Source organism: Tupaia chinensis, unplaced genomic scaffold (assembly GCF_000334495.1).
Source record: "Tupaia chinensis unplaced genomic scaffold, TupChi_1.0 Scaffold000317_1, whole genome shotgun sequence".
NCBI classification, from domain to species: domain Eukaryota; kingdom Metazoa; phylum Chordata; class Mammalia; order Scandentia; family Tupaiidae; genus Tupaia; species Tupaia belangeri.
In genome coordinates, this window is record NW_006159810.1 from 1165872 (window position 1) to 1182811 (window position 16940).

Consider the following 16940-nt stretch of genomic DNA (forward strand, 5'->3'; position numbering starts at 1 on the left):
TTTAAACCAAAGCTCTAAATCGTATTTTATAACCCATTTCAGGAAACAGAGTGTCATCACGGAGTATCTCATTTTGACCTGCTTGTATGTGGGATCTTTCCACTCAGTTTGCATTATTACACGCACATCAAGTTCACTTCATTTGTTGAGTACCTGTTATATGCAAGAACTGCTGCAGGGACCATAGAGCTTAAGGACCTTACTGTCTTCTCTCAGAGTTAGGAAGTTAGAGATTCAACCTTATAGGGATAATGTTTGGAAGAAGGAGGCCTTTTTGTCATATAACACACCCTGACTTTAAGTGCTTGGTTGTCTTCTTTCCTCCTTTATTCTCTAAGCAGTACTCTAGGCCAAGTTCCGTGCTAGTGCTGAGATTATAAACAATAAATGAACCACTGTCCCTCATGTGAGGACTGTTCCTCCCAGGTTCTCAGCCATTTCCCAGAGATTTGAGTTGAGATGACCAGAACTCTGACAATCTGGCCCACCTCCCTCACCATTTTAATTTTGCCATTAATATGTACAAACACACATGCAGGCACATATGAATTAACTGTTGCCAGTTAAAGGGTATGAAAATGAGCAATTAAAAGAATATAAGAGTATAAGGCAAGTATAAAAGGACTAGGTTATTCTTGGGATCTAATAATAATTCTGTGAGCTGTCTCAAATTGAATTCCTGGAAAAAGATACCCCACTCTATATAAAAAAAAAAAAATTTAATTTGTCTTTTTGTGTTCTTTTAATAACAATCTCATAATCATACTACTGTCTTTTCCTATTAAATACGAGATTGGTAAAGGAAGAAAAATATGTCCAACAGCCAAGATTCCTTGGAAAAAGCATACAAAGTTCATAAATAGGTCTAAAATAAATATATGGTTGTGTCTCCATCTGACCACAAACTAATACAAATCTTGGGAACATTTTCACACCATTCATTTTAAAATAAAACAAAGAAACTGCTCCGAGATAAGTACTTCAGAAATCACAAGGATGTAGGTGTTGTTATGAGAAATACATACAGAAGAGAAAAGGATAACTAAATGTGCAGAGGCTGAAAGAATTTGAAACCTCTGACTGCAAGAGATTTTTTTCCATGACTTAATAAGACTTTCTAAAGTACACATTCATACCCCATGGAAATTCCCACTTCCAGATTAGGGAATTTTTGCATCCTTGAATTTTTTTTTTTGTTCTGTTCTTTTAATAACAATCTCATAATCATACTACTGTCTTTTCCTATTAAATACGAGATTGGTAAAGGAAGAAAAATATGTCCAACAGCCAAGATTCCTTGGAAAAAGCATACAAAGTTCATAAATAGGTCTAAAATAAATATATGGTTGTGTCTCCATCTGACCACAAACTAATACAAATCTTGGGAACATTTTCACACCATTCATTTTAAAATAAAACAAAGAAACTGCTCCGAGATAAGTACTTCAGAAATCACAAGGATGTAGGTGTTGTTATGAGAAATACATACAGAAGAGAAAAGGATAACTAAATGTGCAGAGGCTGAAAGAATTTGAAACCTCTGACTGCAAGAGATTTTTTTCCATGACTTAATAAGACTTTCTAAAGTACACATTCATACCCCATGGAAATTCCCACTTCCAGATTAGGGAATTTTTGCATCCTTGAATTTTTTTTTTTGTTCTTCTTACAACATTAATGGAGTATTTTCTCTAGCTTCATTTGGGAAAATTTCATCTTCACTATACTTCTCTTCCCAGGCTATAATTATGTGAACAATTTAGCAATTTATTTGAATAATGGTCTGAGTAGTTATGGGTCACATTTGAAAAGCAACTGTGGTAACAGAATGACATATGAAGATACAGTAAGACAGACAAGCTATCTCTTTTGGTTCTGTTTTGGCCGGCCTTATCTGCAGTTTTATGGGCCTGAACAGGCTGCTCTTAACTTGTGCAGCTGTAGGAGGCCTGATATATTTAGCCATTGAACTGCCATATAAAACGAGGGAAGCTTAGGAATTTTCCCACTCTTTGGCTATTCGCATGGCTTGACCAGAGCCAGCCAAAAGAAAGAAAGAGCAAAAGAGAGTGAGAAGAAAGGGGAAGAAAGAAAGAAGAGAGCCTGAATTAAGTCTAAAAAAGAAAACATATTTATTTTTTTCTCTCTCACAAGTCAAATAAGCAAGCTTGAGAATTTACAGAGGGCAAAGCATTATGAAAGCCCAAAAGGGGGAAAGACTTCAAGGTAGATAAGAATTAGCTTCATATATCTTTCTCCTTCTACCTGATTTATTTTTCCATTTACGAAAGAAATATAAAAACATATCATCCTTTAAGAACTTTCTCTAGAAAACTTGCCTATAGTGAAGTTTTCTCAGAAAGACTTTCCTTAGAGTGTGGGTGAAATAGGCAAGCGTAGGAGCCTTGGTGCTGGTAGACAGCTTTCTCCCCACCGGGAGGCCCCGAGCCTGCCACTCATCCTCAGCCCAGCACCAAGTCATTACCCCTGACAGTGACTGGGCTGCACATAGACCCAGGAAGGCAGTTCTGCTTGCCTTCCATGGTTGCACTTACCAGAATCACCCACCCATCTTAAAGAGCTACTAATTGGCTATCAGCCTTCCCGGGGTTGCTAATCAGAAAGAGTGCTTCACACATTTCTCAATGGAGATAATTAGTATTATTTACTGGAGATAACCAGCTCATGGTAACCTAGGTAATGTGGACTTGAAATGGGATTCATTCAGAACAGAAGTTCACGGGAGTTCTGTAGATCAGACACCAAGTCAAAAGCATCTATTAGCATTTTCATTGCAACTACATGTACCTGAAATACAAAAATCAGTGATTATATTGATTTTTTCAGATGCAAATTAATGTAATTATTACACATTTGAAAATAACCAAGGGTCAAAATGTATTCTATGTTGTTCTACCAAAGTGGTTGAACTATATAATGTGAAAAGACTGACATGAAACTTTTTTTTTTTTTTTTGGAGAGGTTTTTGCTATAGGGCATGTGCGCTCGCCAGACAGACAGAGAGAGAGACATAGAGACAGAAAGCGAGAAATCACCCCCCAGGGGGGATGGTCACGCCTCAATCCCTTCTCCTCCATTCTCCTCTCGGGATCTTGGGCACGCATACACATGTGCCCAGCGTGAGTTTAAGCCACCGGGTCTGGGACTCGAACCGCGGTTGACTACATGGGAGTCCAGCAACAAAGCCATTATGCCAACTGCTGGTCCCCTGATATAAAACTTTTAATCAGCCTTTTTCAAGGCTAATTTTTTTTTTTTTTGCTTTTAATCAGCCTTTATGATTTTTTTTTTTTTTTGAGAGGTTTTCGCTGTAGAGCGTGTGCGCTCGCCAGACAGAGAGAGACATAGAGACAGAAAGCGAGAAATCACCCCCCAGGGGGGATGGTCACGCCTCAATCCCTTCTCCTCCATTCTCCTCTCGGGATCTTGGGCACGCACACACACGCGCCCGGCGTGAGTTTAAGCCACCGGGTCCGGGACGCGAACCGCGGTCGACTACGTGGGAGTCCAGGGACATAGCCATTATGCTAACTGCTGGTCCCTTCAAAACTGATTTTTGAATGTCAACTTTTTACTTCTCTGACTGCTTTTTACATAATTTTCTAGAAATAATATAAAAACAAGCAAGAACATAGCTTAGATTTGCTTAATACCCTTACAGCACCCTAAATAACCAAATACGTATTCTATGTTCTAGTGCTTATCCTTGGAGTCGAAATCATGATTTTCATTTTAACTTTATAGTCTTAACCAAGGTAACTATGGTCACTTGCCTTAATTTCTTCACTGAGTGATAAAGTTATTTCTAGAACATACATGAATATCAATATAAAATACCAGCAGTGGTCTTTGGAACTTAGCAACTGAATGTCTCCGATTCTTGAAAAATGCCAACATTTTCTTGGAAATATGTTTACTCCTATGGCATTTTTGGGGGCTTTTAAGATGTGAAAGAAATACACCCAAATTGGAAATAAATGTGAAGGACCAATATGTGTTTGTTATTGCATGTTATAAAAGGTTTCCTTCCAGAATTTTGTCTCGAAGACTTGGGATAAGAATTTTAGTGGCTGAACATCTGCACTCCTGACACAATACCAAGGGTTCTTGTAAAGATAGCTCTTCCTAACTGTCTTGGAGTATAAGGTACTTGGAGCATCCTTAAAAATCATTCGAGACAACAGCAGGCTGAAGAGAGTAGGAGTTCCCACTCAGATGCAGAGCAGGAGACAGCAAAGTGGATGTAGACATAACAAACACCCATTTTTGTTCTTTATTGCTTCTAGGCTCAGAAACTCTTTCTAGAATTCTTCTCCACAAAGAAGCTGTTCCAGGGTTCCCTTTAGAAATAGTTGTAGCCAAAGACACTGAATTGCTGCTGTTGCAAGCCTTCTTCCTTTGGAGGACATTAAGGTATTTCTTTAATTCCTCGGCTGATTCAATACGAGATGAGATGGACTGCCAGGGTGATCCTGTACGCAGTACTTGATGACTTTCCCTTCGCTAAGACCCCACTTATTTGCGATTGTTCCCTCATTCTCCTAAACAAGGAGATGAGAAACCATTTCTCCTTTAAGAGTGGCTTACTAACACATCTCTACCAAGTCAATTTAAAGGGGTACAGTTTTCTTAGCTCCAAGCAACAAGCGTCACATAAAATTCTGCGTCAGTGCCTCCAGAACCTCTGTTCAACCAAACTGTTTACTAGACTGGTGAAAAACAGAGATCGCCATGGTCCTTCTCAAAAGGCATGCCCTCTGGTAATAATAATTCCAATGCCATGGAATCTAGGAGCTTTGAAGTACAGGATTTAAGTGAGGATCTTTTGGTCTTCAGGCCAAGACTCGTCAGATATCTTCTATTTTCAAAGCACTGTTGCATAGACCAGAGAAAAGTGTGGAATAGTAACAACTGCCAGAAAACAAAATTCAGGATGCTTCAACTTTTAAACAGCAAAACACACACTCTTATATTTCAGTAGCACTTCCTCAAGCTTCTTTTGTTTATTTGGATGAAACAATTAGACTGTAATACCATGATTCTAGATTCTTTAAAAACTGCCTCTCCTCTCACCTAGAATTTTCTTGATTGAAACAATCTAACCAGCTCATGGTCATTATTCTTTAGGGACTTTAAATATACCGTTAATTTAAATGTAATATTAATTTAAAATGCTTCCATTCAGGATGGTGCCAAATATGTTTCACTTCGGAAGTCACTACTTAGAATTAAGAAATAGAATTAAGTTGTCTAAAAGAACACCTAAGTACTTTGAATAAAGGCGATCAACATTTTAAAAAAAAAAAGTCAGTTGTCTCATGTCCCTTGGTTTTCAAAAACTTACCCTGATTTAGTAATAGGACCAGTTCTGAGATTATATCGGACTGCAGGCAAACTCAGATCTATGTATTCATAATGCCACTTTTTTGCTAGGCCACTTACTGTTGCTCATTTCTGGTATTACATTGCTCTCACAGAAATCTATAGGTATGGCCTTGTTTGGTAGGAAACTCAGACTAAAATGTGGAGAGGATGAAGAAAAGCAGTGCCATGCAGTACATGCCTTCAGATGAGACTAGTTGTGTGCAAATGGGTTTATTATAAATCAGTACTCATACCAAGGCTATATAGAGTAACAACCGTAAGGACCCAGGGAGCATGCATCCCACCCAGAAAAGACTTTTACAATTTGCTCCAGTTTGTATCTAAATAGTAAAATGATACTTATGTGTTAAATATAGTCAAATGAGATGCCAGGCATTCAAGTGCCTTTTAAGAAGTAGACTACTGTGTATATCAATCTACCACAGTGAATATTGTTGTGTTCATCCTAATCAATTGAGGGGGCAATTGAATAGGTCCAGAATAAATTGACAGTTTTTATGAATAAATGGTTTTGTGGAGTTTGTCTGTGTTTAAAAACTAAATATTAAGGGTGTCTAAATCTGAAATGTATTGAAAAGATACTTCTCAATTTCTTCTATCGAGGTAGATCAGACATGAACAGGAAGATATTTTTAGAGATGTGAAATAGTTGTTTGCTCTTTGCATGTTACCACATGGCCTGAGGCCTGGCGGGCTTTTGGTAGGACTTAATTTACCTGATGTATTTAGCATGTTCGGTGTAAGGCCAGTACATACTGAACAGCCCATATGTATTTTTTTTCATTTGTTCAGCTGAACAAAATTGTCATGCCAAATGTTGTAGGGAGAAATATCAAAAATATATTCTGTCTTGGAGAAATGTATGTTCAAGTCCGTGTTATGGTTCTGGGTCTCAAACATTTCAATCCATTTCTCCACAGATCACAATCCTAACCCCATCCTTGAATCATAATATGTACCCCAAAATAGTACATCATTATTGAGGAAAAATATCATTTAGAGGCAAAAGAATATCTTTGTAAAAATTAGACAATGCTTTGTCTTTAACAAACCCGTGAAACTCACTGAAAGTAAAATCGTACACTCCCTATGATTACTGTGTGTTTTTCAGTGTCAGTTTAATCTTCCCAAATGTGTGTTTTTCCATAATGTATTTCCCAAAGGCAAAAGTTTCTCACAAACTTCACATCTTAAATGCCAGTAAAGAGCGCAAGGTTTTTGTCTGGGTAGATATACTTAAGGGTGTTCCTTTACCAATGGGCCTCTGCTAAACAGTGCAGCTAGAGTCAGATTCCATCCCTCATCCATGGTCTAATAGCTCTTTAGAACATAGAACCCTTTCCTCATTGGGATAACCTACAGCGTGGTTTACTTAAACTTGCTACAGGTCTTCTTTCTCTCTTAGGTTCACGGTTAGACTAATTTTAACAAAACGTTGGTAGTCTTGTGGCTGAAGGTTGGAATGAAATAATTATTTTGGATGTTTAATATAAGTAGCAATATGAGAAAAAATAGTTTGAAAACTGAATTTTTCAAATAAATTTTAAGTGAATATAGGAAAACAGCAATGCTCTATCTAATTCAGAATGTTTTAAAACTTGCCTAACTTTTGAATACATTTTGATTTCCGCAGCTATCAGAAAGAATAGTCATTGAGGGGAAATAGGAATTTCATGATAGGGAGAAGTTTATATAAAATTTTAGGAAGCTGTTCTTCATACGTTGTACTGAAAGTAAGAGAGTGTGGTATACTCACTTCATACACATCATTACCGTGAGAATGCTGATCACAGCATGTGTTTAGCACGTCATTACTGCCTACTACCTGTGAAGTGTTGAATCACTGTCCCCTTTTAGCAGATGGATAAAAATGTAAAATTCTTGATCTTAGCCATGGCAGCTAAAACACTTACTTTTGGTGACTCCTCCATGGTAACAGATGAAACCTAAGAAGACAGTGTAGACTAATGGATACAGTGTTGGGCAGGAGGTCAGGAGCCTCTGTGCTGTTCTATTCCCAGCCTGCTACTGAGTTGCTGTGTAAACTTAGATAAGCCAGCTACCCTCTCTGCACCTCCTATTTTCCATCTATGAAAACATAGGTAGAGACATTCTATACTTAGCACCCTCACAATGGTATTGTAAGAAACAGCTTACTTTGAAGTTCATAATGTCTTTGGTTGAAAAGATGCTACATAGAAATATCAATCTCTGTTGCCTTTGGCAACACTCTCCCACAATCTGGCATTATATAAACTTACTTATCAATGCATACAAAATTACAAAGTTCCAAAGCAGATACCATCAGGACATGTTGGGCAGAAGCTGACTGCCACTGAAGCCAGACTGCTAGCCAGGATCCTTTTGTTTGTTTGTTCTTGAGCTGCCTTTTTTTTTTTTAAAGTTGATTGGTTTGTTTGTTTGTTTGTTTTGGTTTGTTTTTTTGTTTTGTTTTGGTTTGGGTTTTTTTGCCACAGAGTATGTACACTCACAAGGGAAAGAAAGAAAAACCATGAAAAAAAAAGTGAGAAATCACACCCCCACCACCACCAGGGGAGATGGCTACGCCACAGTTCTTTTGCCATTTGGAGCACACACGTGTGTGTGCCCAGTATGATCTTCAAGCTACCAGGTCTGAGACTCGAACTGCAGTCAGCTTTGCAGGAGTCCAGTGCCTTAACCACTGTGCCACCTGCAGAGCCCCCGCCAGTCGGGTTTCAATCTTGGGTTCAACAGTCGCTAATGCCGTGAGTGGGCCTGTCAGTGAACTAGGTTTATCTGGGAAATGGGACAGGCATACAGTGGAACTTGAGAGTTTACGAACAGCATTGTAAACATGATATAAACACTTCATCAACTTGATGCAAGTGTGTGTAGTTGCTATTATTACCCAGAGCAATTCATTATTAGTGTGGCAGGGACAGGAAGGCATCCCCTCTGGTCTTGATTTCTTCCATGCCTCTCATCGCAGCATGGCTGCTCCCTCTTTCTCCTCAGTGCTTGCATCTCACGCTGCCACCCTGAGCCCCGATGCCAAGTTCCCAGGCCTTGTTATTTGGCATAGCATCTGTCATAGTGAGGGAATGTTACAGAAAAGCTACAAGAAATCCAGGTATTTTAAGCACACCTCAAAAATGTCTCTGCATAGGACCAGCGGTTACCACAATGGCTATGTCACTGGACTCCCACATAGTCGACCGCAGCTCGAGTCCCGGACCCAGTGGCTTAAACTCACGCTGGGCGCATGTGTGTGCGTGCCCAAGATCCCGAGAGGAGAAAGGAGAAGTAATTGCGGCATGGCCATCCCCCCCGGGGGGTGATTTCTCGCTTTCTGTCTCTCTCTGTCTTTCTGGCGAGTGCACGCACCCTATAGTAAAAACCTCTCAAAAAAAAAAAAAAAAAAAGGCTCTGGTTTATTAACTCCAAAATAAAAAATAAAAACCCAGTAGCTTTCAGGCGTATTACAAAACGGGAGAGTGAAATAAGTGTCAATTGGCAGCTGTGTCCTAGTTATTTTTTTAAAAAATCAATTCAGAAAACATCAGGAAGAAATGGAAGAACAATTCATTTAAATGGGGTTCATTTTAACCTTTCTTGTCTGCTTGTTATAGTGGTCACCATTAGAGAAGTACTGTGAGGGTACTAAAAATGCATAAATTATTCCAACACGAAGAAGAGCATTCACATTTTTAGAAATCTGAGTAAAAATATTTCAGGGGTTAAAAATAGGAGAGTACAAAAGTTTCAAATTTGATGGAAATTATTGATTAGGTTTCTGTAACTTACTGTAGTTTGGAATTTCAAAGGTTGAATATCATCTAAGAGGTAATCATATGTTTCATTGATTTTTTTTTTCTCCTTTTATCATTAGAACCAACCTACATCACGATTGATCCACCTGCATGTGGGGAGTTATCAAACTGCACCTTGACGGAGAAGGACTGCATTTATGGTTTCAGACTTGATCACGGTGGTTGTCGAACTTGTCAGTGCAAAAACAGTGAGTAGACAGAAGGCTCTACTTTTTTCCCCTGAAACCTAATATGATATTGTCAGAGCCTATAATATGACTGAACATCTTTTGTACTCCTGTTCAGACATTTTCTTGACAACCTGAAGGAAGGAGGGAAAAGTTATACTTACCACGAACACACACAGTCATTTGGGGAAAACGAGCTGCTCCTTTCTCTGGTTTCTGTCTCCGTTTCATTCTACTCTGCAGCCCTTGGGAATCCAGTCGCATCATGAATACAGCCCTGAACAGCTTTGGGAGTGCATCTCTACTGCACACTTGCCAGGGCCGTCCACAGACAAGGAGGTCACCCGCACAGATGTATCACATTCCACACATGGCACAGGCTCCTGAGAACATGCTTCACTTCAGGGACCAGCAGTTGGTGTAATGGCTATGTCGCTGGACTCCCATGTAGTCGACTGCAGTTCAAGTCCTGGACCCAGTAGTGCGTGCATGCCCAAGATCTTGAGAGGAGAATAGACTAGAAGGGATTGCAGCGTGGCCATCCCCCCTATAGAGTGATTTCTCACTTGCTGTCTCTTTGTCTCACTCTTTCTGGCAAGCGCACACACCCTATAGCCAAAACCTCTCAAAAAAAAAAAAAAAAGAAAGAAAACATGTTTCACCTTGTTGACCCCAGCTCAGCCTTTCTGTAGATTTCAATCATGTGACCAGGTTGATATCTCTGAAACTCGATGTAATATATTACATTTCTGCCAGGGGGGGAAATATAAATAAATATTATATAGTTTTAAACATACAGGATATATATATAAAAACATATTCTAAATTATGTTTTATAATTTAGATATATATCTATAAATATATATATATATATATAAATAAAATATTTAGAATAAACATATTCTTATAACTGTTTTAAATTCCCCCTAACTCTTCTACTAGAAACATTTCCAGTCTCCATGGTCATTCTTTAGGTAACATGGTTTCTAAAATGTTTTTGGTCTTTTCCATCTTCTGACATACAGTGTGTCATTGTCCCAACAAAAAGTGTGGCCCAGACATAAAATACTCCAGAATTTGTTCTGGTCAGTAGAGTCCTGCTCCACGGCCTAAGTTTGCATTTATTATTTGAATTGCACATTGTTGACTGATATTGAGCCTATAAACAACTGGAATGACTAGGTGCTTTTTACACTAGCTGTTAGGCAATTCTCCTCTATTTTGTACTTTAATATATTTTTTTTTGTGAAGATAAATGCAGATGGACTGGCAGGAGGTGTGGTGGTTAAGGTGCTGGACTCCCCCATGGTTAGCTGTGGTTCAAGTCCCAGACCTGGTGACTTAAAACTCAGGCCAGGAGCATATGCATATACACCCAAGATCAAAATCCTGAAAGGAGAAAGGATTGTGGTGTGGCCATCCCCTGGGGGATGATTTCTCACTCTCCTTCTGTCTCTCTGTCTTTGTTTCTCTCCGACAAGTGTACATGCCCTCTGACAAACATCTAAAAAAAAAAAAAAAAAAGTTAAGTGCAGGATAAATAAATTTTAACAAGAAATTATCCTGATAGTCTCAAACTGTTTTCCAACTAGTGGGTATTCTTGAATCTTGATAACGTGATCGTATACTTCATGCCTTCTAGCTTATATTAAATAAGCACAATTTGCATGTCTTCATCTAAATCACTGGGTTAAAATAAATTGTGCTGAGCCAAAGACAAAGCTCTGTGGCACCAAAGACCTCCCTGCAGAATTATATTAAACATAACCCTCACCCCTTGAGTGAAGTTAATCAGCTAACATGTCAGCTCTATCTCCATAAGGAAGTCTTGCCTGCAATTAAAATATAGTCTATCAGCGATTCCTTTGCTGGAAACTATTTTAAAAATAAACTGAAGTTAGTAGGACATGGTTTGTTCTCCCTGAACCTATGCAGGCTCCTGGTGGTCAGTTTTTCTATTCCAAATTTCACAAATCATATGTTTAACAATTCTTTCTGAGGACTTTTCAGTTGTGAATGTCAGGCTGTTTTCTGTAGTTTTTAGAACTGTTGGTTCCTTTTGAGTCGACATTTGGCCTATTTTCTCTTCGATCTCTCCCAAATATAGACAATGGTTCTATAATAAGCAAGTTCTCTCTGGACCTCTGGGTATAATTATCCTGAGCTCAGAGGCTTACTTAATGCACGCACTCACTTTCTGACTTATCAGTTATCTTGGGCTCACATTCCTCTTAACCTTCATCATGCATCGCTTTGTTTTCTAAGAATATTTTTGATGAAGAAGAGGATACCACGTAGGATTGGAGTGATTCCGTTTTCTCAGTTTCTTGTGACCACCATGCTCTCTGGTCAGTGGCGTTAGTGCTGCGTGCAACAAGGTTTATAAGATGGTGGCGTGCTTGTCATTGTTGCCAGCTTTAAATTCCCTCTAAGCCTCTACCCACCGGGGGCTGTCCTGCCTTCCCACACTTGTTTCTGTTTAGAGGAGGGCCAGTCCCCGTGAGGCAGCCATCTGCCTCTTATTCATCCCTTTGGAAAGACCAGCTTACTGGACAGTTGCCTTATAGCCCACACTTGTTCACTCATGTGGTCAACCTTGTTTTTTAAAACGCAAAGATAGTTGGTAATTGTGTCATGAAGTATTTGCATTTCAGTCTTTCTAACACCATTTGAGCTACCTAGGCTTTCTTAACATGGGGTCATACCTAAATTTTTTCTGATTTTTTTTTTTTCAATTTGTGCGATAGGATGTATTCACACCTCAGAGAGAGTCATAGAAAAGAGAGGGAAAGTGAAATATCACCCCCAGGGTGGTTGGCCACACCAGAGTCCCTTCTCCTCTGTTCTCTTCTCAGGATTTTGGGCACATATGCACATGCACCTGAAGTGATTTTCAAGCCACCAGGTCAAGGATTCTAACTACAGAGTCTGCTATGTGGGATCCAGCACCTTAACCACCACACCACCTGCTGGCCCCATTTTATGATAATTCTGAGCTGATGCCCTTAAGGTCAGGATTGGGACCACCATTTGCAATGTGGCATTTCTTTATTTAATAGCCTCAGGAACTTCACAATCTATCAGTCTATCATAATTTATAATCAGTGGGGAGGAACTGCCATTATTCAAGAGCTGATGGTACTACAGCAAAGAAGGGTGAGCATAACCCAGGGGGCTGTTCTGCCTGGGAGTCACGTTGTACTCACTCATAAGAAAGAGTGAGTAGGGCTCCCCACAGTCCTGCTGCATTTTGGCCCTAGGCACAAACATTGCTTCCTCGCTGTCCCACTCGTGGACAGAGAGAGATCTTACCATGTAGTTGTTGTCAACCAGCCATAACATATCGGCCCTGTACTCCACCACTGTTTATCACTCTTTCTCCAGTGATAATCTTCCCCTGTGGATTAGAAAGCATTTTTAGATCACAGCGAAGTCATAATGCTAAAATATTATGAACATAAGTCACTTCACCCCCCATGGTTACCTCGAAGAATGTGCAAAGGTTTCCAAATTTATAAACCCCCGCCCTTTTATTAATAAGGTATTTCTGATTTTATATTTGAGATTTTTGCCATAGGGTGTGTGCACTCGCCAGAGAGAATTTATAATCACTGGAGAGAGAAAGAAAGACCATGAGAAAGAATGTGAGAAACCATTCCCCAGGGGTATGGCCATGCCACAATCCATTCTCCTCCTGGGATTTGTGGCATGTACACACATGCACCCAGCATGATTTTCAACCCGTCGGGTCAGGGACTCAAACCATGGTTCACCATATGGGAATCCAACAACTTAATCACCACAAAACCTGGCCCCAGTATCTCTATTAGGTCACCTGGAAAGTTGTGATGTAGTTTGCTCTGCAAAAATGCATCATGGCTTTCCCAACAGCCTAATAAATTGTTCTGCTCTTTATTTGAATGTTTACTTGAGTAATACATTTTTCTTTGGGGGAAAAAAAGAGGCCATTTTTAATATATGTGGAGCTTGGACTACCTTCCAATCCTTAATGTTATCTATTTCTAACTAGGAGGTGGTATTTTTAGATACATAGCAAGTACCAGTATTTTGGAAAATTTTCAATACTATCAGAGTAAGTTTCTTTTTTTAATGCTACTGCATCTCCATTAATATGGCAATCTTTGTTTTGTTTTGGTGTTGTTTTTATTAACATACAATAATTATACCTATTTGTTGAGGTACAATATGATTTTATAGTACAATGTGTTAATGATTCGTTGGGATAATTAGCGTCTTAACCAGTCGTCATTTCTTGTGTTGCAGTAGTCAGACTCCTCCCTTTTAGGTACTTCGAGATTCATAGCTGTTGCCATCTGTTCTCCCCACCATGTCAAATGACACTAGACATTGTTCCTCCTATCTGTCTGCAATTCTTTTTCCATTAATTTCCATTCCTTCACCCCCTCATCCTTCCTAGTAAAATGGTAGTCTTGATGAGAGTGGAGGAATAGCAAGAACGTTGATGGATGCTTTCATTCAGCAAAAGTGTATTGAACCTCCACTGCATGGTAAATGTGATAGTTCCTGAACTGTGCACATAAAGAATATAGGACCCAGACCAACAGTTGGCGTAATGGCTATGTAGCTGGACTTTCATGTAGTAGACCATGGGTTCAAGTCCCAGACCTGATGGCTTAACCTCATACTGGGCATGTATGTACGCGAGCCCAAGATCCCACCAGGAGAAGGGATTGTGATGTGGCCATCCCCTCTTGGGGGGGAGGGGGGGAGGTAATTTTTCGCTTTCTGTCTGTCTCTCTTTCTCTGTCTTTTTGGTGAGCGCATGTGCCCTATAGCAAAAGCCTCTCCAAAATAAATAAATAAATAAATAAATACAGGACCTAGCAGTAGAATTCTCTTCTGCTGGGGAGCAAATTGAGACTTAAACTGAGAATAGGACATACTTCACCATGCAGGAAAGTGGTCCCACCACAAGTCAAAGAAGCACTAGAGCCATTCTGCTTTCTAATGAATGCCCTGTGTTTTGAAGTTTAAAAACTAATGTTTTTATCAAATTATTTGCACTTGAATAGCAGTAAGGTTAAATGGGAGTTTAGTAGCTTTCTCTAAGAGTAAAGAAGATTCTAGATCAAAATCTATGAGGGAAAATCTACCCTTTCCCCATCATAGGACCAGAAAACTAAGGATACAAAGGTGCTCGGACTCGAAAGTTTCAAGAAATGTAATCCTCAGTAATACTGACTTTGGAAAGTTTTCTGTGTTTTTAATTCTTCTGTTTCCCAGTATAATCCACTTGGTGTCATGACTTAAAAATTCTTGTAATATAAAAATGGCTTCACAACTTAGATCTCCATATCAGAGAAAGAAACGTGGCTATGAAAAGTCTTCTCCCTCCTTCATCATTTCCTTAATAAGGGGAGATGAAAATGATGACCTCTCAAGTCACATAATTACAAATTTTTAAATGAGTCATTTAGAATTCCTTTTTTACGGATGCAAATTAGTCATCAGTTGCTTCACAGTATGATACGGGCCCATGAGGTTATATTAAATATTTGTAATGAAAGGTTTATGGTAATGACAAAGTAGAAAATTATATCATAAATCACATTTTCCTTTCTAAAAGATACAAATTAGATAAGCAAGTATTGCCAGTTAAGATTCATAAAAGATGCTATCATATAATATTTATGCAAGACATGGACCTATTTTACCTAATAGTTGTAGTTAAAATTTAATTTTAGATTATAGATTTGTATTGTGTTGCTGGAAAAGTCATGATGCATTTCTGCATAAAGAAACAGAGAAAAAAATCCATCATGACTTTTCCAGCCACCCAGTATGTGGAAGGGACAGATGTGTTTCGTTTTTCTTAGTAACTTAGATGTTATTACAATATTTATGCTTAAAGAATGTTTAAATAAAATAAAAATTTGTTATTTATTCCAATGAGAATAGCCTCTGCTTCTCATCTTCCCAGTCCACAGTCCATATGGGATAGTATTCTACAAGTGCCATACTTTTGCAATCACCCTACCAATTCCCCATCTTTAAATTTGATGGTCTTTCAGATTCTACATTTAATTTGCACAGATCTCCACTTGCTTTATCTAAAACAATGTTGTTTAAAACATTGCACAGATGCACACTTGAGCCTACATATATGCATCCCCTTTTAAATCACATCACCTTTTTTTTTAAAGAATTATTTATTTAATAAAAATTTTTGAGGTTTTTTTTTTTTTTTTTTTTTTTTTTTTTTTTTTTAAGCTATAGGATGCACTTGTTTTCCAGAAAGACAGAGAGAGACAGACAGAAAGGAAGAAATCATCCGCTGGGGCAGGGGGTGGGGATGGCCACACCACAGTCCTTTCTCTTCCATTCTTGTCTCGGGAACTTGGGCACACACGCACACAGGCCTGGTATGAGTTTAAGCCACCGGGTCTGGGACTCGAACCACAGTCAACTACATGGGAGTCCAGCGACATAGCCACTAGGGCAACTGCTGGTCTCATTAATTTATTTATTTAATTTGTCCAGAGAGGGACAAAGTGAGAAAGCGAGAGAAAGGGAAAGTGAGAAAGCAAGCCACAAGGTCCAGGACTTAAACCACAGTAGGTCACGTGGGAGTCCAGGACTTAAACCACAGTCAGTCACATGGGAGTCCAGCGCCCCCAGATACCACATCACCTGTCAGCCCCAAATCACATCACCTTTTAAAATCATTTTAGAAGACGTCTATTAAGCTAATATCATGGATAATTCACCATTGCTGCTTTCTTTTTCATTTCTTCTACGATGCTGTTATAACTGACTACCAGAGGAAGTTAAACATCACTCCCGACTCCACTAATGGGGGTGCATTTTGAACATTAGTTAAAGATTAATAAGGATATTTCTTTGACAAGCATTTTTTTAGTCAGTTCATTGAGGATATCCAGATATCTGGTTATCTGTCAACATGTAAAGAAACGAAATCTCTAAATGGAGCCCTGAGTGTTTCACTTTCTGTCATGTTGTAAGAGATGCACTTTTATAAGGAAGAGTAAACGATCGCTCACGCTGCATACATGTGCAGTGTTATATGATGCCTCCTAACGCAGAGAAGAGTAAATGTTACGTGAACATTTAACAGCATGTGTTATCATGGGCATAAAATATGTAATGCAATTTGGAGTGCAAGTTTCTAATTCCTATGTTTTAACATGTCATTGAGTTGAATAATAAAAACATTCATGAAAAAATGAACTAATGGTCACCAGCCTGCTCTTTGCTCAGAGCCTGTCAGGTTTGAGTACACTTCAGTAATCCAGTTTTGTTATTGTTGGGTTTTTTGTTTTTGTTTTTGTTTTTTGTTTGTTTGAGAAGATTTTGCTATAGGCCACGTGCACTCACCAGAGAGACAGAGTGACAGAAAGCAAGAAATCACCTCCCAGGGGAGATGGCTACACCACAATCCCTTCTTCTCCAATCTCTTCTCAGGATCTTGGGCACGCACACACACGCGCCTGACATGAGACATGGGAGTCAAGGAACATAGCCATTTATGCCATCTGCTGGTCCCAGTAATACG

General features: G+C 39.0%; 1 protein-coding gene across 1 annotated transcript in view; it reads left to right on the plus strand.

Moving 5' to 3' along the window:
- Positions 1-16940, plus strand: part of CRIM1 (cysteine rich transmembrane BMP regulator 1) — a 218335-nt gene that overhangs the window by 145918 nt on the left and 55477 nt on the right. The window contains exon 12 of the mRNA XM_006151377.1: positions 9278-9406. Within this exon, the coding sequence (XP_006151439.1) occupies positions 9278-9406 (129 nt within the window). The remainder of the gene's footprint in view (positions 1-9277; positions 9407-16940) is intronic.